The sequence below is a fragment of the Puma concolor genome, chromosome D1 (assembly GCF_028749965.1).
Source record: "Puma concolor isolate L17-30 chromosome D1, mPumCon1.1.hap2, whole genome shotgun sequence".
NCBI classification, from domain to species: Eukaryota; Metazoa; Chordata; class Mammalia; order Carnivora; family Felidae; genus Puma; species Puma concolor.
The window spans coordinates 98980970-98996250 of NC_141676.1; the positions used below are offsets into that span (position 1 = coordinate 98980970).

The 15281-nt window shown below is 41.5% G+C and overlaps 1 protein-coding gene across 5 annotated transcripts in view; it reads right to left on the reverse strand.

Annotated features, from left to right (window-relative positions):
* The window catches only part of ARHGEF12 (Rho guanine nucleotide exchange factor 12), a 149780-nt gene that overhangs the window by 4161 nt on the left and 130338 nt on the right, over positions 1–15281 (reverse strand). For all 5 annotated transcript variants that reach the window (XM_086678852.1, XM_086678850.1, XM_086678851.1 and 2 more), the window contains 12 exons: positions 14111–14225; positions 12627–12727; positions 9312–9389; positions 8128–8203; positions 7214–7381; positions 6292–6379; positions 5702–5788; positions 5489–5568; positions 4956–5189; positions 2897–3364; positions 1792–2108; positions 452–521 (listed from right to left, as the gene is read on the reverse strand). In XM_086678852.1, the coding sequence (XP_086534978.1) occupies positions 452–521; positions 1792–2108; positions 2897–3364; positions 4956–5189; positions 5489–5568; positions 5702–5788; positions 6292–6379; positions 7214–7381; positions 8128–8203; positions 9312–9389; positions 12627–12727; positions 14111–14225 (1882 nt within the window). The remainder of the gene's footprint in view (positions 1–451; positions 522–1791; positions 2109–2896; positions 3365–4955; positions 5190–5488; positions 5569–5701; positions 5789–6291; positions 6380–7213; positions 7382–8127; positions 8204–9311; positions 9390–12626; positions 12728–14110; positions 14226–15281) is intronic.

Below are 15281 nucleotides of genomic sequence, written 5' to 3' on the forward strand. Positions count from 1 at the left end.
GAGCACAGATCCATTTGCGGTCGCGGGGAGACGCCGCTCTGGCTGTCGGGACAGACACCGGAGTACAGCCAGGCCCGAGGAGCACCAAGCCCCCTCGCAGCAGCACTGGCAGATCTCTAAGGAACCTAGGATTGCCCAGGATTCCCACCGCCCTGCTTTCTGCTTCTGTAAAGGTGAAGAAAGACGGGGGCGGGGGAACGGGGGAGTGTGCGGTGGGGAGGGACCGCACAGGACAACTGATGGCCGCGGCTCCTCTCACAAGAGGAAGAGCACAGTCAGCAAATGGCAGCCTCTGCCTGATAGATGATGTTTGGAAACAAGCAGTTTTTTAAAGACAGGAGAGAAATGGAATCTCAGAAGGCTTCCACTTTAAAGAATAATAAATCATTTCATCCGATGTACTGTTCAGGCAGAATGATTCTAGAGTCTGGAGTCCACAATTTTCACATACCTGAGTGCTTGTCTGTGAGGGCTGATCCAGCCAGCCTTTGGCAAAGAATGTTGTAACTTTCCTCCACCTTCTGTAAAATAAAACCCATAGGTTTTCATTTGAACATCCTAATCTTTCTTTATGAAAACAGGAAAGAAAGCTTTTGCATATTACTGGTACATGCCTCTAAATGTCCACATTAATGTCATTAACAATTTTGTTAGTGGGGAAGAAGAGGAAACTTCATTCCTGTAAAAAGATTCTCCCTTGAGTGAATAACTTAAAACCTTCTCGTGTAAAGGTGATTCTCCCACCCCTAGAGTCACCCTGAAAATGGTCCCATAGGTGACACGAATGGTGGCAGAGCCAATCTGCCCACAATGGCCTAGGAGATATCTCATCAGCGCTGGGATGAGGGGAACACCGACCAAGTGAGGTTAAAAGAAAAACTACGATGGGTGGCTCAGTCGGTTAAGCGTCTGACTTCAGCTCAGGTCATGATCTTGCGGTTCGTGGGTTCAAGCCCCGCATCAGGCTGTGTGCTGACCGCTCAGAGCCTGGAGCCTGCTTAGGATTCCGTGTCTCCTCCCTCTGCCCCTCCCCAACTCACACTCTGTCTCTTTCTCTCTCTCTAGAATAAATAAACACAAAAAAATTTTTTGTGTGTAAATAAAGAAAAGAAAAAAGGAAGACCAGTCTTTAGCTAAAAGGCTAAGATCACTTTTAATATTGTTTGCAAAGTAATGAAAAAATGTTTGGGCTCTAGCAGTTGTGTCTACTGATGACAAACTTTAAGATAAAGTCCTTTTCTCAGAAATTACCACCTAAGTCAGTTCTGAAATAGTGGCCCATACGGTGACAGCTTCAACTACCAACTCACAAAAATCCATTCATGTCCAGGTTTTCAGATTACGGGAGCCATTGGAGCCAGTGTCTATGTGTCAAAGCGGCTGGGAAACTACTGACATCACCTAACGATTTGCAGATAATTAATAAGTGAAAGCATTTTCTAGCCTAGATTCATAACGACACAAACCCCACCTCCGTCAGCTTGCTATTCACATTTTCTCATGGAGGCCAGCCAGTCATCCCAAATATATTTGGGTTCTTAAACTTAGAAACCCAAACAAACACGCTGTCTACGGTGCTACAACCTTTTCCTGTTTTTGTGATCTGCAACCAGATAAACAGTGCTGATTTCGGCTTTTTATCCAGGTCTGTTCATGGATACTGGTCAAAGAAAACAGCAAATCTAGAACCTGAACAAGCTTACTGACATCAACATGTCGGTTGTTCTGTACGTCCTCTCTGTTAGGTATGTTTCTTTACCCCAGCCACGAGGACACGGACATCTGAGGTACCTTTAAGTGTTCAAGGTCAGCCTCGATCTTACGAATGTACTCCATGATCTGGCTTTGTGAGTCTGCACAAGAGGGGGGACTCTGGATCTCAAAACAGGAATCCTCCATAGCTCCCCAGCGCTGCTGGACCAGGAATTCCGGGGTGAACGGTGAGAGCGCCCCATCGGAATGGGCGTTCTGGGGAGAATGCTGCTGCTGGCCGGCAGAGTCCATGGGGGGGGCGCCTGTCGTGGGCGGTGGGGGGAGTGAGGAAGCAACCTCCTCATCCGTGGAGCTCTCCTGCACCGCATCGTAGCCGTCAAGGATCAAATAGTTTCCTATTGACAGAGACGGAAGAGCCTGATGAGCTTGGTGCCGCCATCCTCGCATCAAAAAACAGAGACGAGGGGATATGCTGACAACTTTCAAAGCCACTAAAGATGGAGAAAAGCCATTAATTCTCCAATCCTCAAGTTCAGTTTTAAGTACATCAGGGTCTTCGCACTTTGGCTTGAAGCTAAACTGAGCACACTTTCATGGTAAATCTCCAAAAAACTTCGTGTTAGTGTCTTAAAAGTCAAAAGCTGCAAACTGCAAAGTCCCCATATGATCCTGCCACAAGTGCCCTAGCCAAACAGTCCTCGTACCTCATGGTGCACCACCTTCTCCCTCACCCTGCACCTAGCCACCGCCAGACGCTTGCTCTTGCCCAGCGGCCTGCGTGCCCCCGCTCTCTCCTAGAGTCCTCTGCACCCCGACCCTGGTTGCCGACTGTCCTATCAATCTCTGCCGCCTCTGACTTATTTTTCCTCCTAATTCTTCTTACTGTCTGACATCTGTTTACTCAGTTACCATTATTCTTTCCTCTCCTAGTACTTAAGCTTCCCAAGAATAGTGGATTTTTCTGCGTTATCAATGCCGTATCTCCCAGCACCTACGATGGGGTCTGGCATAGAGCAGATTCAGTCATCATTTACTGCATGAAAGATAAATGCTACACACACACACACACACACACACACACACACACACGAGAATGCGTAGATACCCAAACATCCATCTCAGCACAGCACACAGCACGGTTAATGACCATCAAAATCAAAGTTTAAATGTGAAAGAAACTTGCCTGAGATGCGCAAATTAACATCCTCTTCCTTCTTAACCACTCCATCACCTTCTGATGGATTATCATCACTATGTGCTTCCCGGGCATCAAAAAAGTGCTCTCCACTCTCATCAAGACTCCCTTCTGGCTCTGCAGGAGGCATCTCTGGGGTCATAATCATGTGGTCCATTACTAAAATGTTACTTGCCTGGCTATCTTGGAATGCCAGTACCACTGAATCTCGTGGAGCAGAAGATTCAGTTGAAGTCCGTGGACTGTAACAAGTGGAAATGTCACCACTTTCAGTTCTAAAGGACACCTGTCCTTCACCAGGAGGACAGGCCTTACTATTTTCAGAGTTCTGGGTTACACTGTCTGTCTGCACCCCGGAAGACGCTGTTCCGTATCTCGGGAAACGTGACCAGTCTTCCTGAGTGCTCTTCTCAGCCAAACCCAGCTGTTGTACAAGCAACTGCTTCAACAAGCCCACTGAAAGATTTAGGAGGGAGGAGAAAACACACATTCACAACAATAGCCTCAGACTGCCAGAATTAAATTCGTCTGCGGAACTACCAATTATTTCAAAAAGTATCTTTTTCGTAGAGTCAAAATATTAATTTCATACCATCATTTTTTTTGTTTTGTATTGAAAAATGAGATAAAGCACCATCTAGAAAAGATTTAATATCAAACAAGACTTGAAAAGATGTAAGTAAGCCTTCTGAATGAGGAGACACTCCTGTTCAGAACAGCTAACTAATACCATGCCTTTGTCTATTTTTGATTCCATGCAACCTGAATAATACCCCGAAAGTACTTTTTAAAAAGATGTTAAAAAGCTGTGTTATGCTAGAAAAGAAGCCCTGAAAGTTTTGCTTTTTCCAGAAGCCGACACTGTATACACAGGTGTTATTTTTTCTAATTTTATTAGACACACAGAACATTTATCATTTTATAATAATCCAAAGAATCTCCTTACATGGTGACGAAAATAAAGTTGCCTTATAATAAAATTTAATTTCAATGATTTGGTAGCATGTATAGTTTCAAAGGATAAGAACATATTTATTAGTTTTTTAAAAATGACCTTACTAGTGGGACAGTGTTAGTCAAACCATCAGAAATCATTCTGACTGTCAGAATCAGGAGACTCTAGAATGAATTAGATTTTAAAGAACTTGACCAATTCTGTACTTTTCACTCTGGCTTAATTTCTATCTTGTTTCTCTAGGGAAACTGTCTCCATACAGGTCTGAGTCTTTGGCCCTCTGTCCTGCTCTACCTTCATTTCCCGAGAGATATGATGAATTCCTATGGCTCTGACATTCAAACCCATCTCTTTCTCTATCCTCTCCCCAAAGCTCCAGGCTTAAAACTCCCAACTTCCTGCTCGTCACTTCCTCTTAAATAGCTTGCCAGTTTTCAACTTGAGCCCATAATCTCTGGTAAATAAAAAAAGGAAATGATAGGGTGCCTGTGTGGCTCAGTGGGTTGAGCATCTGACTCTTGATTTTGACTTCACGTCATGATCACAAGGTTGTGGGATCGAGCCCTGTGTCGATCAGATCACACTGCGCCCCCCTGCGCTGTGCCACCCTTCAAATTCGGAGGACTCAATCTGGTATTCAAGGTTCACAACAGCTGGCCTCAGCGTCCCACCTTCCACCTTTCCCACCTTATCTCCCCTGCCTCCTTGAGCTCACAGGGTCTACCTGCGGCTCTCTGAACACACTCAAGAGTTTTCTGCCTCTGTGCTTCTGGCCCTATCACTATTCTGATCTGCATGTTTTCTACATGCCTATCTGAATCCTGCCCATTCTTCAAGGTGATAATCACATCCCCCTTGTTTCCTGATGCATCTCTCTCTGGTCACCACCACCAGATCAACTGTAACAACCTGTACCGGTTACTTTAAAAGGTGGTAGGAAGTGTTCTATCATCTTCCCAACGAGATAGTACAATTCTTTAAGGGAAAAGTCAGAGTTTAAACTTCCTTGGGTTCTCCCTAAATGGCTGCGTGGTACACGACACAACTCTGGCACTTCACAAACATCTGTGTTAACTTATGAACAGCACTTACAATTCCTTAGTGCGTCCAAGGCCCACCGTTCTTCTGAGGCAGGCAAGTGCGGGTCTGGGATTGGGATTTGGTAACTTGCTCCAGCTTCCTGCAGAGTCCCATCTGCATGCCGCTCCTTAGCAAACTGTCTCTCAGCCACAAACAGATCATCTACCTCGGACTTCCCAGAGGCACCCAGTGAATGAGACTGAGGTTTTGACGATATTAGGGGAGACTCTAATCCCAAATCTCTGTCTGTTCAATGGAACAGAAAAAGTAGAATAGATCTTAAGCAAAACTTTTAACTTTCAATGTGAAGCATTCAGGAAATACCTGAAAAAATAACCACAAGAGTACAGAGATCATCTGCTGTTAAGTGAAAGACACGGCACTTGGAGCAGTGTTAAAATGGCACACGAAAGGCTCATAAGTGAAGTCTGTTAAAAGAAACAGCTTATGCGAGAATCTGCAAAGTCCAAAAGACGTAAAGCCTCTTTGCGTCTTAGTAATATTTAGACTCCACTCTTCCAGGCAAACCTAACAGATCAGTTTACCTGGACTCTGCAGACCAGGGACTGAAATGCTATGATGCTCCACTTTTAATTTTGGAGGTTCTTCTTCATCGTTGTCTCCTCTATGGAAGAAAGAAAACCATCTTTCAGCTTCACGAGTTGCCAAAACATCATTGTGACACGATGTAAGAATTAGCTATTCCCTTCCTGACAAAACGCGAAGTCAGTCCTACTACAATGCAAATGCACACTCACTCGCAAGGTGGTGACTGGGGCAGTGGGATTGGCTTCGCCGACTGTTCCTTCACTGATGCGGCCATCCGGCAGATAAGGTCCTGCCAGCTGCAGAAGTTTGAAAAGGTTCCAAAATCCAAAAGTGAAAGGAAAAACAAACGCCGTTTAAATACACGCAGAAAGAAGTAACAACACAAACAAACAAACCAGAAATCAAGCCAAGCCAATCCAACAAAAAACCCTACTTCTGCCAGAGAGTTATTTTTATTTTGGCAACGTAAGCAGACTATAAAAAATGCTATACCTTAAAGAAAAACCTAACAAACAGCGTTATGCACACACTGCCCATTAAAAACTTCACATGACACTTGTGAGAAATTTTCTTCAGAAAAGATACTTTCAAAAGAATAGAATCAAAATAGGAGAGACGTCAATCTAAAAAAAGAACAGGTTCTTAGAAAAACACCTCTAAAAGAATACAGAGGAAGAGCTTCTTTCCATATAGTTTTCGGTTGTCAAACTACGATTACAAAAATGAAGTTAAGTTTATAGAATATTATATTCAGGACAATAAAAACCATTAGGGTAAGGTAGCTATATCTAATACATACACAGTCTTTTCAGAAACTGTCTGTGCCACCAGTTCGTAAATTTGGGCCCCGTTGTCCGACATGGAGATGACAAACAAAGCTTTGTTATCTGGAAGAAACAAGACAAAAATCACTCTGACGACATGAACGTGACCTATAGGGGCCATGAAGGATGCTTCTAGTGTCCTGATTTATTCTGCATCTTAATCTAGGTAAAGGTTAATGTGTTCACTTTTAAACATGTTCACTCTGTAAAAAATTGTTAAGTTACACGTTACAATTTTGTGCGACTTACCGTAGACAATGCTGTATATATTATATGTCAATAAAACAAAGACTATAAAAACCAGCCCTGATTCCACAGTCACTTATTAGAAACAAGAGGTGTCAATATATCTAAATTACTGAACTGACTTTTTTGCATTTATTTTGAATTGCCCTTTTGCTAAACAGCTAGATGTTGGAGAAAAGAGGTCACCAATTTTTCTTGTCATTGCGGAACGAACAAGTTTTAAAAGGGATCTCATTGTTGGTACAGTTAACATATAACTTGCTGACTTAAGCGGATTTCAAGTACCCCAAACTAAACCCATCTCTTCATTTTTGTTTGTTTGCGCTTTTTTCACAAATCAAAAAAGACACCAGTCTCATGAAAGCCTTTTCGTTGGGATTACCTCTCAATTCTCCATCTTCACTGGTGTCAATGATTTGAACACAGAATAAAGATCAAAGTAGTGTGCAGAAAATTGCTCAGAGAATCTAGGCATCCCAAATAATTTGGGGGCACAAATTCTTACTTTCTCCCCAGTAAATAAATTTCATTTGTCTAAGAACATTAAAAAACCAAAACTCTATACCAGTTGGGCTACTTAAACAATACCGAACATCTCCTGTAACTGTATCATGAACCTGAAGCTTCCTGTCACTCTGCAGACATACTTGCCTGTTGCCACTTGTCGAACCAACACTGTATTCAACTTAATGACAGGGCTAAACGTGTGTTTGCTATCAGCCGTAGATGCCAGAATCTTACTATGACATCGTAACACCAGTCTGTCATCCTGTTTTTGTAACAATACAAGAATGTCTTCCAGCAGCAACGTGTACAGATCTGGAAACAAAAACATAGAGAAGGTGAGGAGTGCAGATACTGAGATGTGGTTTATAAACTTTTTAACAATTTGACACAGAAAATTTATTTCTGTTAAATCTAATACAGTCTAATACATGTTAAAAATTAACTTGCTATTGCCTTTTTTAGTTTTATTTTTAGGGGTGCCTGAGTGGCTCAGTCGGTTAAGCGTCCGATTCTTGATTTTGGCTCAGGTCACAGTCTCACGGTTTCATGAGTTCGAGCCCCACATCGGGCTCTGTGCTGATGGCCGAGAGCCCACTTCAGATTCTCTCTCTTCCTCTGCTCCTCCCCTGCTTGTACTCTCTCTGTCTCTCTCAAGATAAATAAACTTGAAAATAATAATAATATTAATTTTTATATTGTATTGACACACATGCCAATCTGTGACTGATGAGGAAAAAAAAAAAAACACCACGGTTTCTCACCACAGACAGTTTGAAATGGAGCAGTTTAAAGAAAGCTTATTGGAAAGCTCATTAGAATACAAGAATGATGGAGACAGGGCAGAATCATGACAAACCTCTGCTTCACCCCAAATGAATATGTGATGCGCTTCACATATAACAACACAGCATAAGCAGATCTGCAAAAATACGCGAGCAGCACTGCTCACTGCTGCAGCGGAAAACTGTGAACGGTCATCTCTCCTCTCGGGCATAAGGAAACTTTACTATTTTCTTCTTTCTTCCACTCTCCCCCATACTGACAGACATTACACCTACCAATAGTTTTATCCCGATTCACCTTCCAGACCAGTGGCCCTTCATGAATCATCTTCCTTTTTGTTAAATCCAAATTCTGCCAAAACAAAGACGATTATACACAAATTATTTCCAAACACTTACGGAGATCATATTCCATACAGTCTCTTTTCAAAAAATTCTTCACATAAAAGATGCCATTTACCTTCAGTATCATTATCGAGATCTATCAACTGTTGACCATGGAATAAAGATCAAGTTAAAGTAAGCTGCATACAATCTCCTAAAAAGGGAAGAAGCATCTTGCAGGAAAATATTCAGGAGTGCTGTCTTATAAATCTCACACTAAACACATGACAGCAGCTTATGAAAATGATCAGCACTGGATTCGCAGCCCATCCCCTCATTTTTCTATGAATAACTAGATAAGGGGGGTGCCTAGCTTATCTGCAGGAGGCCTGTGAGTGCCAGACTCTAGTTCCAAACCAAGTTAAGGAAGAACAGTACTCATAAAAAAAGTCGAGGCGGTGATCAGCCTTGCTGATTATTAATAATTTAGTAAGAGAATCATCTTTTAGTCTAGGTAGCCCTAGAAAAATCCCACTGTCTGGAAGAGATGGGGCTAAGCATATTAAGCCTGCTTTTTGATAAGCTGTTATATAAGACATAAAAGTCTGATTAACCAGCCACCAAATACATCTGCCAAAAACCGCCACCAAGTAAAACAGACCAAGAAAGATTAAAAATCCTAAGCAGTTACTTAACACAAAAGCCCCATGTAACAGAAATGGCAATTACTAAATATTTTACAACCATTCCTGTAATGGTTTCAACATTTATGCTTCTGAAGAGGTTCATGAAAAAATTATCTTGTTTTACTCAGTAATCTAGAAAGTTCCCAGAGTAAACAGCCCTACTCCCATTCAGACTGTAAGAACAAAATAAAACTAAATTACTAATGTTCCCTTAGTCTCCTGCAAATTTCTCTTACAAAGAGTTCGTTTTACACAAAAGATTCCTCTAACAAAAGACTAAGCTTCACGCAGACCAGATGTTGCAAACGAAGAACAGAATCATAAATACAGACAATCTGTGATACAAGAACTCCTTCAGGTGATGGATGTTCCCACAGAGATGTTAATTACCTGCAAGCTCTTTAGTAAACTGTATTTCATTTTTTAAATTATGATTAGACAATCTCTCACCCTGAGCTCTTCCACATTTGGGTACTCTGACAACTTCAGATTGGAGGTATCGAGGCGACGCTGATAGTCTTCTAAGCGCTGCGAGTACGACAAGATGGAGCCAAGGTTACTGCTTTGGGTATCAATGACCTCCCTGTTCCTAAACCAAATGGACATCTTTTTACCTGTATCTTACAGAGCTCTCTGCAACACCGGACATAACCGACAGCTCACTCGTTCTTAAAACAACCCCCTCCTTCCGCTGGCTCTGGAGACATCACACCCTCCTAGTTTTCCTCTTGCCTCTTTGGTTGTTCTTGTTCAATCTGCTTTCCAAACTCACTGACCTCTAACTAGCTTGTGGCTATTTTCTGAATATGTAAATCATGTACGTGGCACAAAATCCGAAAAGTAATATAAGACACACAATGAAAACGAAGTCTCACTCCAATCCTGTCCTCTTGCCTCCTCAATCTTGATACCCATTCTTGGGTAGCCTATGAGAAAAATTCTAAGCAAACGGAATATATGCATATGTAAGTATGCTTCTCTTTGTGCATGCTGTGTGTATATATCCTTTTTAAAAAGATATGGTAGCATATTAATATGTTAATTACTCAAATGGTAACATATTCACATACACATGTGTACATGTATGTGTACGTGTGTGTGTGTGTGTGTGTGTGTGTGTGTATTACTCATCACTGTATCTTGGAGACTGTTCCACATGAGCACATATAGAGAGAACTCACTTTTCAAATGGCCGTATGGTATTAAGCTCTGTGAACATACTATAGTTTACTCAACTACACTGACTGAAGGACATGTAAGTTACTTCCAATCATCTACTATAACAAACAATATTGTGATATAAAGGCCTTAAAACATATATTTTTATGGACATGTGTAGATATATCTGTAAGATAAATTCCTAAAGGAACAACTGTTAGGTCAAAGCATATGTGCATTTTCCCCCAAGATTACAAAATGTCCAAGTGAACAGAAAAGTCTGAATGTGTATTGTGAGCACCTATACACTCATTACTTACGTCCACAGTTAATATTTGCTGTATTTGTTTTATTATATGTCTGTTCATCCCTCTAGCTATCCATCAAGGCACAACACATTTTGAATGCATTCCAAAATAACTTACAGATGTAAGCACACTTTACCTTTAAACATTTTAGTGTGCATATCATTAACAAGAGTCAATATTTATTTATAGTTACTTTTTAAACATTTTTTTAAATTCATTTATTTATTTTGAGAGAAGAGAGAGAGCATAAGCAAGGAAGGAGAGGAGGAGAGAGAGAATCCCAAGCAAGCTCCACGCTGTCAGCACAGAGCCCGATGCAGGGCTCGATGCCATCATGAGATCCTGACCTGAGCCAACATCAAGAGTTGGACGCTCAACCGAATGAGCCGCCCAGGCGCCCCTACGGTTACTTTTTTGAAGTAAAATATACCTGTGAGATGCACACACTTTAAGCGTACCTTTCCACAAGTTTTTACACACGTATGCCCCTGTGCAATCAAACTCCTATATGAAACACTGCCATCACCTCATGTGATGTTCAGAATGTTCCCTCGTCCTTCTTCCTGGTTAGTATCTGGCCCCGCATCGCCAATAACAACCACTTTTTTGACCTTTTTTTCCCACCACAGATTAGTTGAGCCTGTTCTAGAAGTTCACATAAATAAAACTATATATATGTGCTCTTATCTGCTCTCTTTCACTTGGCATCATGCTGGTGAGGTTCATCCACGTTGTATCAGCAGGTTCCTTTCTTTTTATGCTGGTATTTATTATTCTAGTTTATGACTACACCACATTGGCTTTATGCTATAAACACTCCTGTACAAATCTGTGGGCACATATCTTCATTTTCCCTGGGTAAATCACTAGGAACAAAATTGCTGGGTCAAAGGGTAGATGTATGAACGTATGCATTGTTAATTTAGGTACATATTGCCAAACTGCCCTCTGGAGTTTTATCATTTTACACTCCAAACAACACATTTGAAAGTTCCCGTTTTCCTATAGCCTCACCAACAGAGCCGTCATCATAATTCAGTTCCTAAGAAATTACATCCAGGTCCACGGATTCAATTAACCTCTATATATACTCACAATCTTACATTTTTATCTTCAGCGCAGTCCTCTTAGAGGTGGGTCCAGATAGCCAACGGCACACTATCCGTCTTCACCTGATATTTCAAACTGAACTCCTCATCTTCCCTACAAATCTGGGGCCTTCTTCACTCGTCCTGTCCACTCAAATGTGCAAACCAGAGACCTTGGATTTATTCCTACCATCGCACCTCCCTTCAAATCCTTCTCTAAATCAGTCACCAAATCCTGTTAGTTTTACTTTCCACTTCTCCAACTCTTGTACCTCTCGAGCCGCCACGACCTGCCCTGAACTGCTGCAACAGACTGAGCTCCTTCATCTCCTCCCTGCCCCCTTCCACCCCTCCGCCACGGACCAGTACGAGTGATACTTACAAAGTGTAAAATCTGACACGTCACTCTTCTTATAAATGTCTGTAATGAATTCCTACTGCTCTCAAAATCAGAATCTAAACATGGTCTACAGGGCCCCGTGTGACTTGGTCCTGGCCTATTGTGCGTCCTTCTGTTAGCACTCCGGCTTCACTTTTTAGGCATGGTCCACACTAACCTAATCTTTCAGTTCCTCAGACAGACCATGCTTCCTCTTTACCCCAGGACTTTTGCACATGCTGCTCCCTCTACTTGTAAGGATGCCCCCTTCCATATTCTTTTGGTTGATTTCCACTCATTCGTCAGGGCTTGGCTTAAATGTCACCTCCTCAAAGAAGCCTTCTCTGATGGCTACCACCCAACACCCTCAAACCAGGCTCTCCCTGTACCCCAGCACTAAGCTATACACTCCTAGCACTCCAAAGTCTCCTTCATAGCAGCTATTACATAAAATACTTGCACCACAATCTGCTCGGTACCTTCTTCTCCTGCCAGAAACTACGCTCAATGTGGGCACTTACTTGACTTATTTACTTCAGCACTCTATACCCTATACTCAGCATACACTCAGGATACAGGTGCTCTAGAAATATTTGTTGAATGAACACATAAATGAAAGACCGAACAACTACAGATGCTCAAGAAAGCCAAATACAAAACTGATGCTCTACCACAGACTGAACCGGACCCACCTACTACATGAATAGCCAACAAATGCTCCACCTGTCAATTATGTCATGATAATTTCAATTATTATTTCACAGATCCCAGGTAACACTAATTTAATACTCTCCCTATGTCATCCTATATCTTCTTGTTTTTCCCTTCTTACCTGCTTATTTTCTGCCTCCTTGACAGCCTGATTTACATAGTTTAAGATCTGACGACAGTGATCTGCAGCTTTCTTCACCTTCTCCCTTTCCATTGGCCATTCTAAGTATAGAAGAAAAATCCAAAATGTAAGATAAAGGAAGTCAGAAAAGAACATACATTTTACATATATATATATATACACACACACACACATATACATGTGTATATATATATATATATATATATATATATATACACACACACACATACACACACACACACATATGTATATATATATGTATGAAGAGTTTGAATATTTTTATATCAGGCCAAAATCTACAGCAGAATCTCAATTCAGATAGCCTTTGGGCAGGTGAGATGTCTTAAGACAAATAAGCCCAAATTAAGCCCAAATTCAAGGAGCTGTGCATTAGTGTCAGCCCCACCATGTTACATACTCCAGGGGGTGGGTCTCATTCATGCTGTAAGCTATACAAGTGGGACCCCTTCTCCCCCTGGAATCTCCCCTGAGGGCACAGCCTATGTGATTATGTCCAGGGAACCTGTTCAGCAATAACTGTTTAACGGTAACACTGAACTCAAAATAACTGCAGAAGACGTTTCTTTGAATTTGAGAATATATTTAAGGAAAGAAAACAGATTACAACATTTTATCATTAAAAGAAGATAAAATTCACCAAAATGTGTTGAGATTACATTGAGGCCTACAATGTAAAGAATGACAAAACTAGAATATTTAAGACAACAACCCTCAGAACAACGGCCCACCTATCTGGAACAGGTGTGTTCACAAATGAACGTGCATGAGTATTTCCAAGTTTTCAGGTACAGGAAATAGTTTGCATAAAATTATTAATGAGAACTACGTGTAAGAACCTAAAAGCTCAACTCAGAAACTCAGACTGACCTCCTGTTTTTAAACAGGAGAGCTGGGGTTACAGCACACTGCTGGGGCTTCATGGAGGTACGTGTTAGATACACAGAATTTCTTTGCCCAGGATACGCCTTCTTCAAAGCAAATATGATGTATGCTAGAGGAAGGGCTGGTGCTCTCTGTAAAGCGCCAGATGTACGTTTTGTCTGTAAAGCACTGGATGACAAATATTTTACACTTTGAGGGGCTAAGTGGCCTTTGTCACAACCACTCAATTCTGTTTGGTGCAAAAGTAGTCGGAGACAATTTGTCAACAAACGAACACTAGTATGTTCCAATAAAACTTTTTTACAAAATATGGGATGAGCCAGATCTGGCCCACGATCCATAGTTTGCCAAATGCTGTGTTAAGAGCTACTAATGGAGCATATTAAATCAAACAGCCTAAAGAAGACTGGACTGAATCTTGTTAGGAAATGTTGCCATATTCTTTGGAAATCAAACCCTCGAACACCAGGACTCTGTGAGAGATTATTCAGCAGGACATGGGTTTTTTGTTTTGTTTTGTTGTGTTCCTAGGCTTCTTAATTTCAGTGAGAATGCTGTACCTGTGTATTTGGCAATATTATCTAACAGAAGAGGGTACTTAGTAAGCCTCTGCATTTGGGTAGGAATGATATCCTTCAGCTGCAGACGACGACACAGCGGATTGCTCTCGGCATCCTAAAATTAAAGTAAAATAGGTGAATTTGTGATTCTTATTAGTTACCTAACATGTACCATATATTCATCATGTATGCGTCTACAACATCACAGTCCTGGTTATTAAACCAAGACTTAAAACATGGCAAGGTATAACACGGTCTCACTGTACTTCTGGCTTTCTCCTTTATTGACGTAATGGGGGAGGGGAGCCTTTATCACTAAGCCAATGGCTTCTTTCTTACCTGTTTAAGCAAAAACTGAGAATATCCATAATCAACTCTAAGAACTGCTTGTTTGTGATAAAAGTTTTATCTTTACATATTCAGAAAATCTAGCTACATTTTCCTATGACTGGCATTCCTACCAAAAGTTAGTTGGCTGATTTGGTATTTGCCATTCCAAAGTGGGCACGATGGATCATCAGCCCGGATATATACCAGCTCATCTCTAACAGGGCGTCTGCAAACTTTTGAGTAAAGTGCCAGACGATAGATACTTAAGGCTTTGCATGCCATCCAGTCTTTGTCACAAGTACTCAACTCTGCTGTTTTAGCACGAAAGCAGTCATAGATAGCACGTGAATGAATGAACATGGCCGTGTGTAGTAAAGAGTTCTGAGACAGCCTTCTAGATTCCCATTCTCTGGTGCACACACCTGTATAATCACCTCCCCTTGAGGGTGGAAAGAACTTGTGAATGTGATAGGATATCACTCATATGATTAGATTACTACCAGTTAACTTTGTATTGATCAAAAAGGAGAGTGACTCCTAGGCGAGTCTGGCTTAATCAGAGGAGTCCTTAAAAGAAAGCTGTCAGACAGACACAATCCTTCTGGCCTGCAAGAAAGGAAACAACCACCTTGTAAACTGCCTATGGGGCTGCATGGCAGAGATATGGGCATTCTCTAGGAGACAAGAGCAGTTTCTAGTCAACGACGACAAGAAGACAGGGGTCTCTGTTATACATTTACAAGGAAATGAATTCTGTGAACAACCTGGGAGCTTAGAAGAGGACCCCAAGTCTCAGATGAGACCTGCCGCTCCAGTTGATGCTCTCATTTCAGTCTGGTGA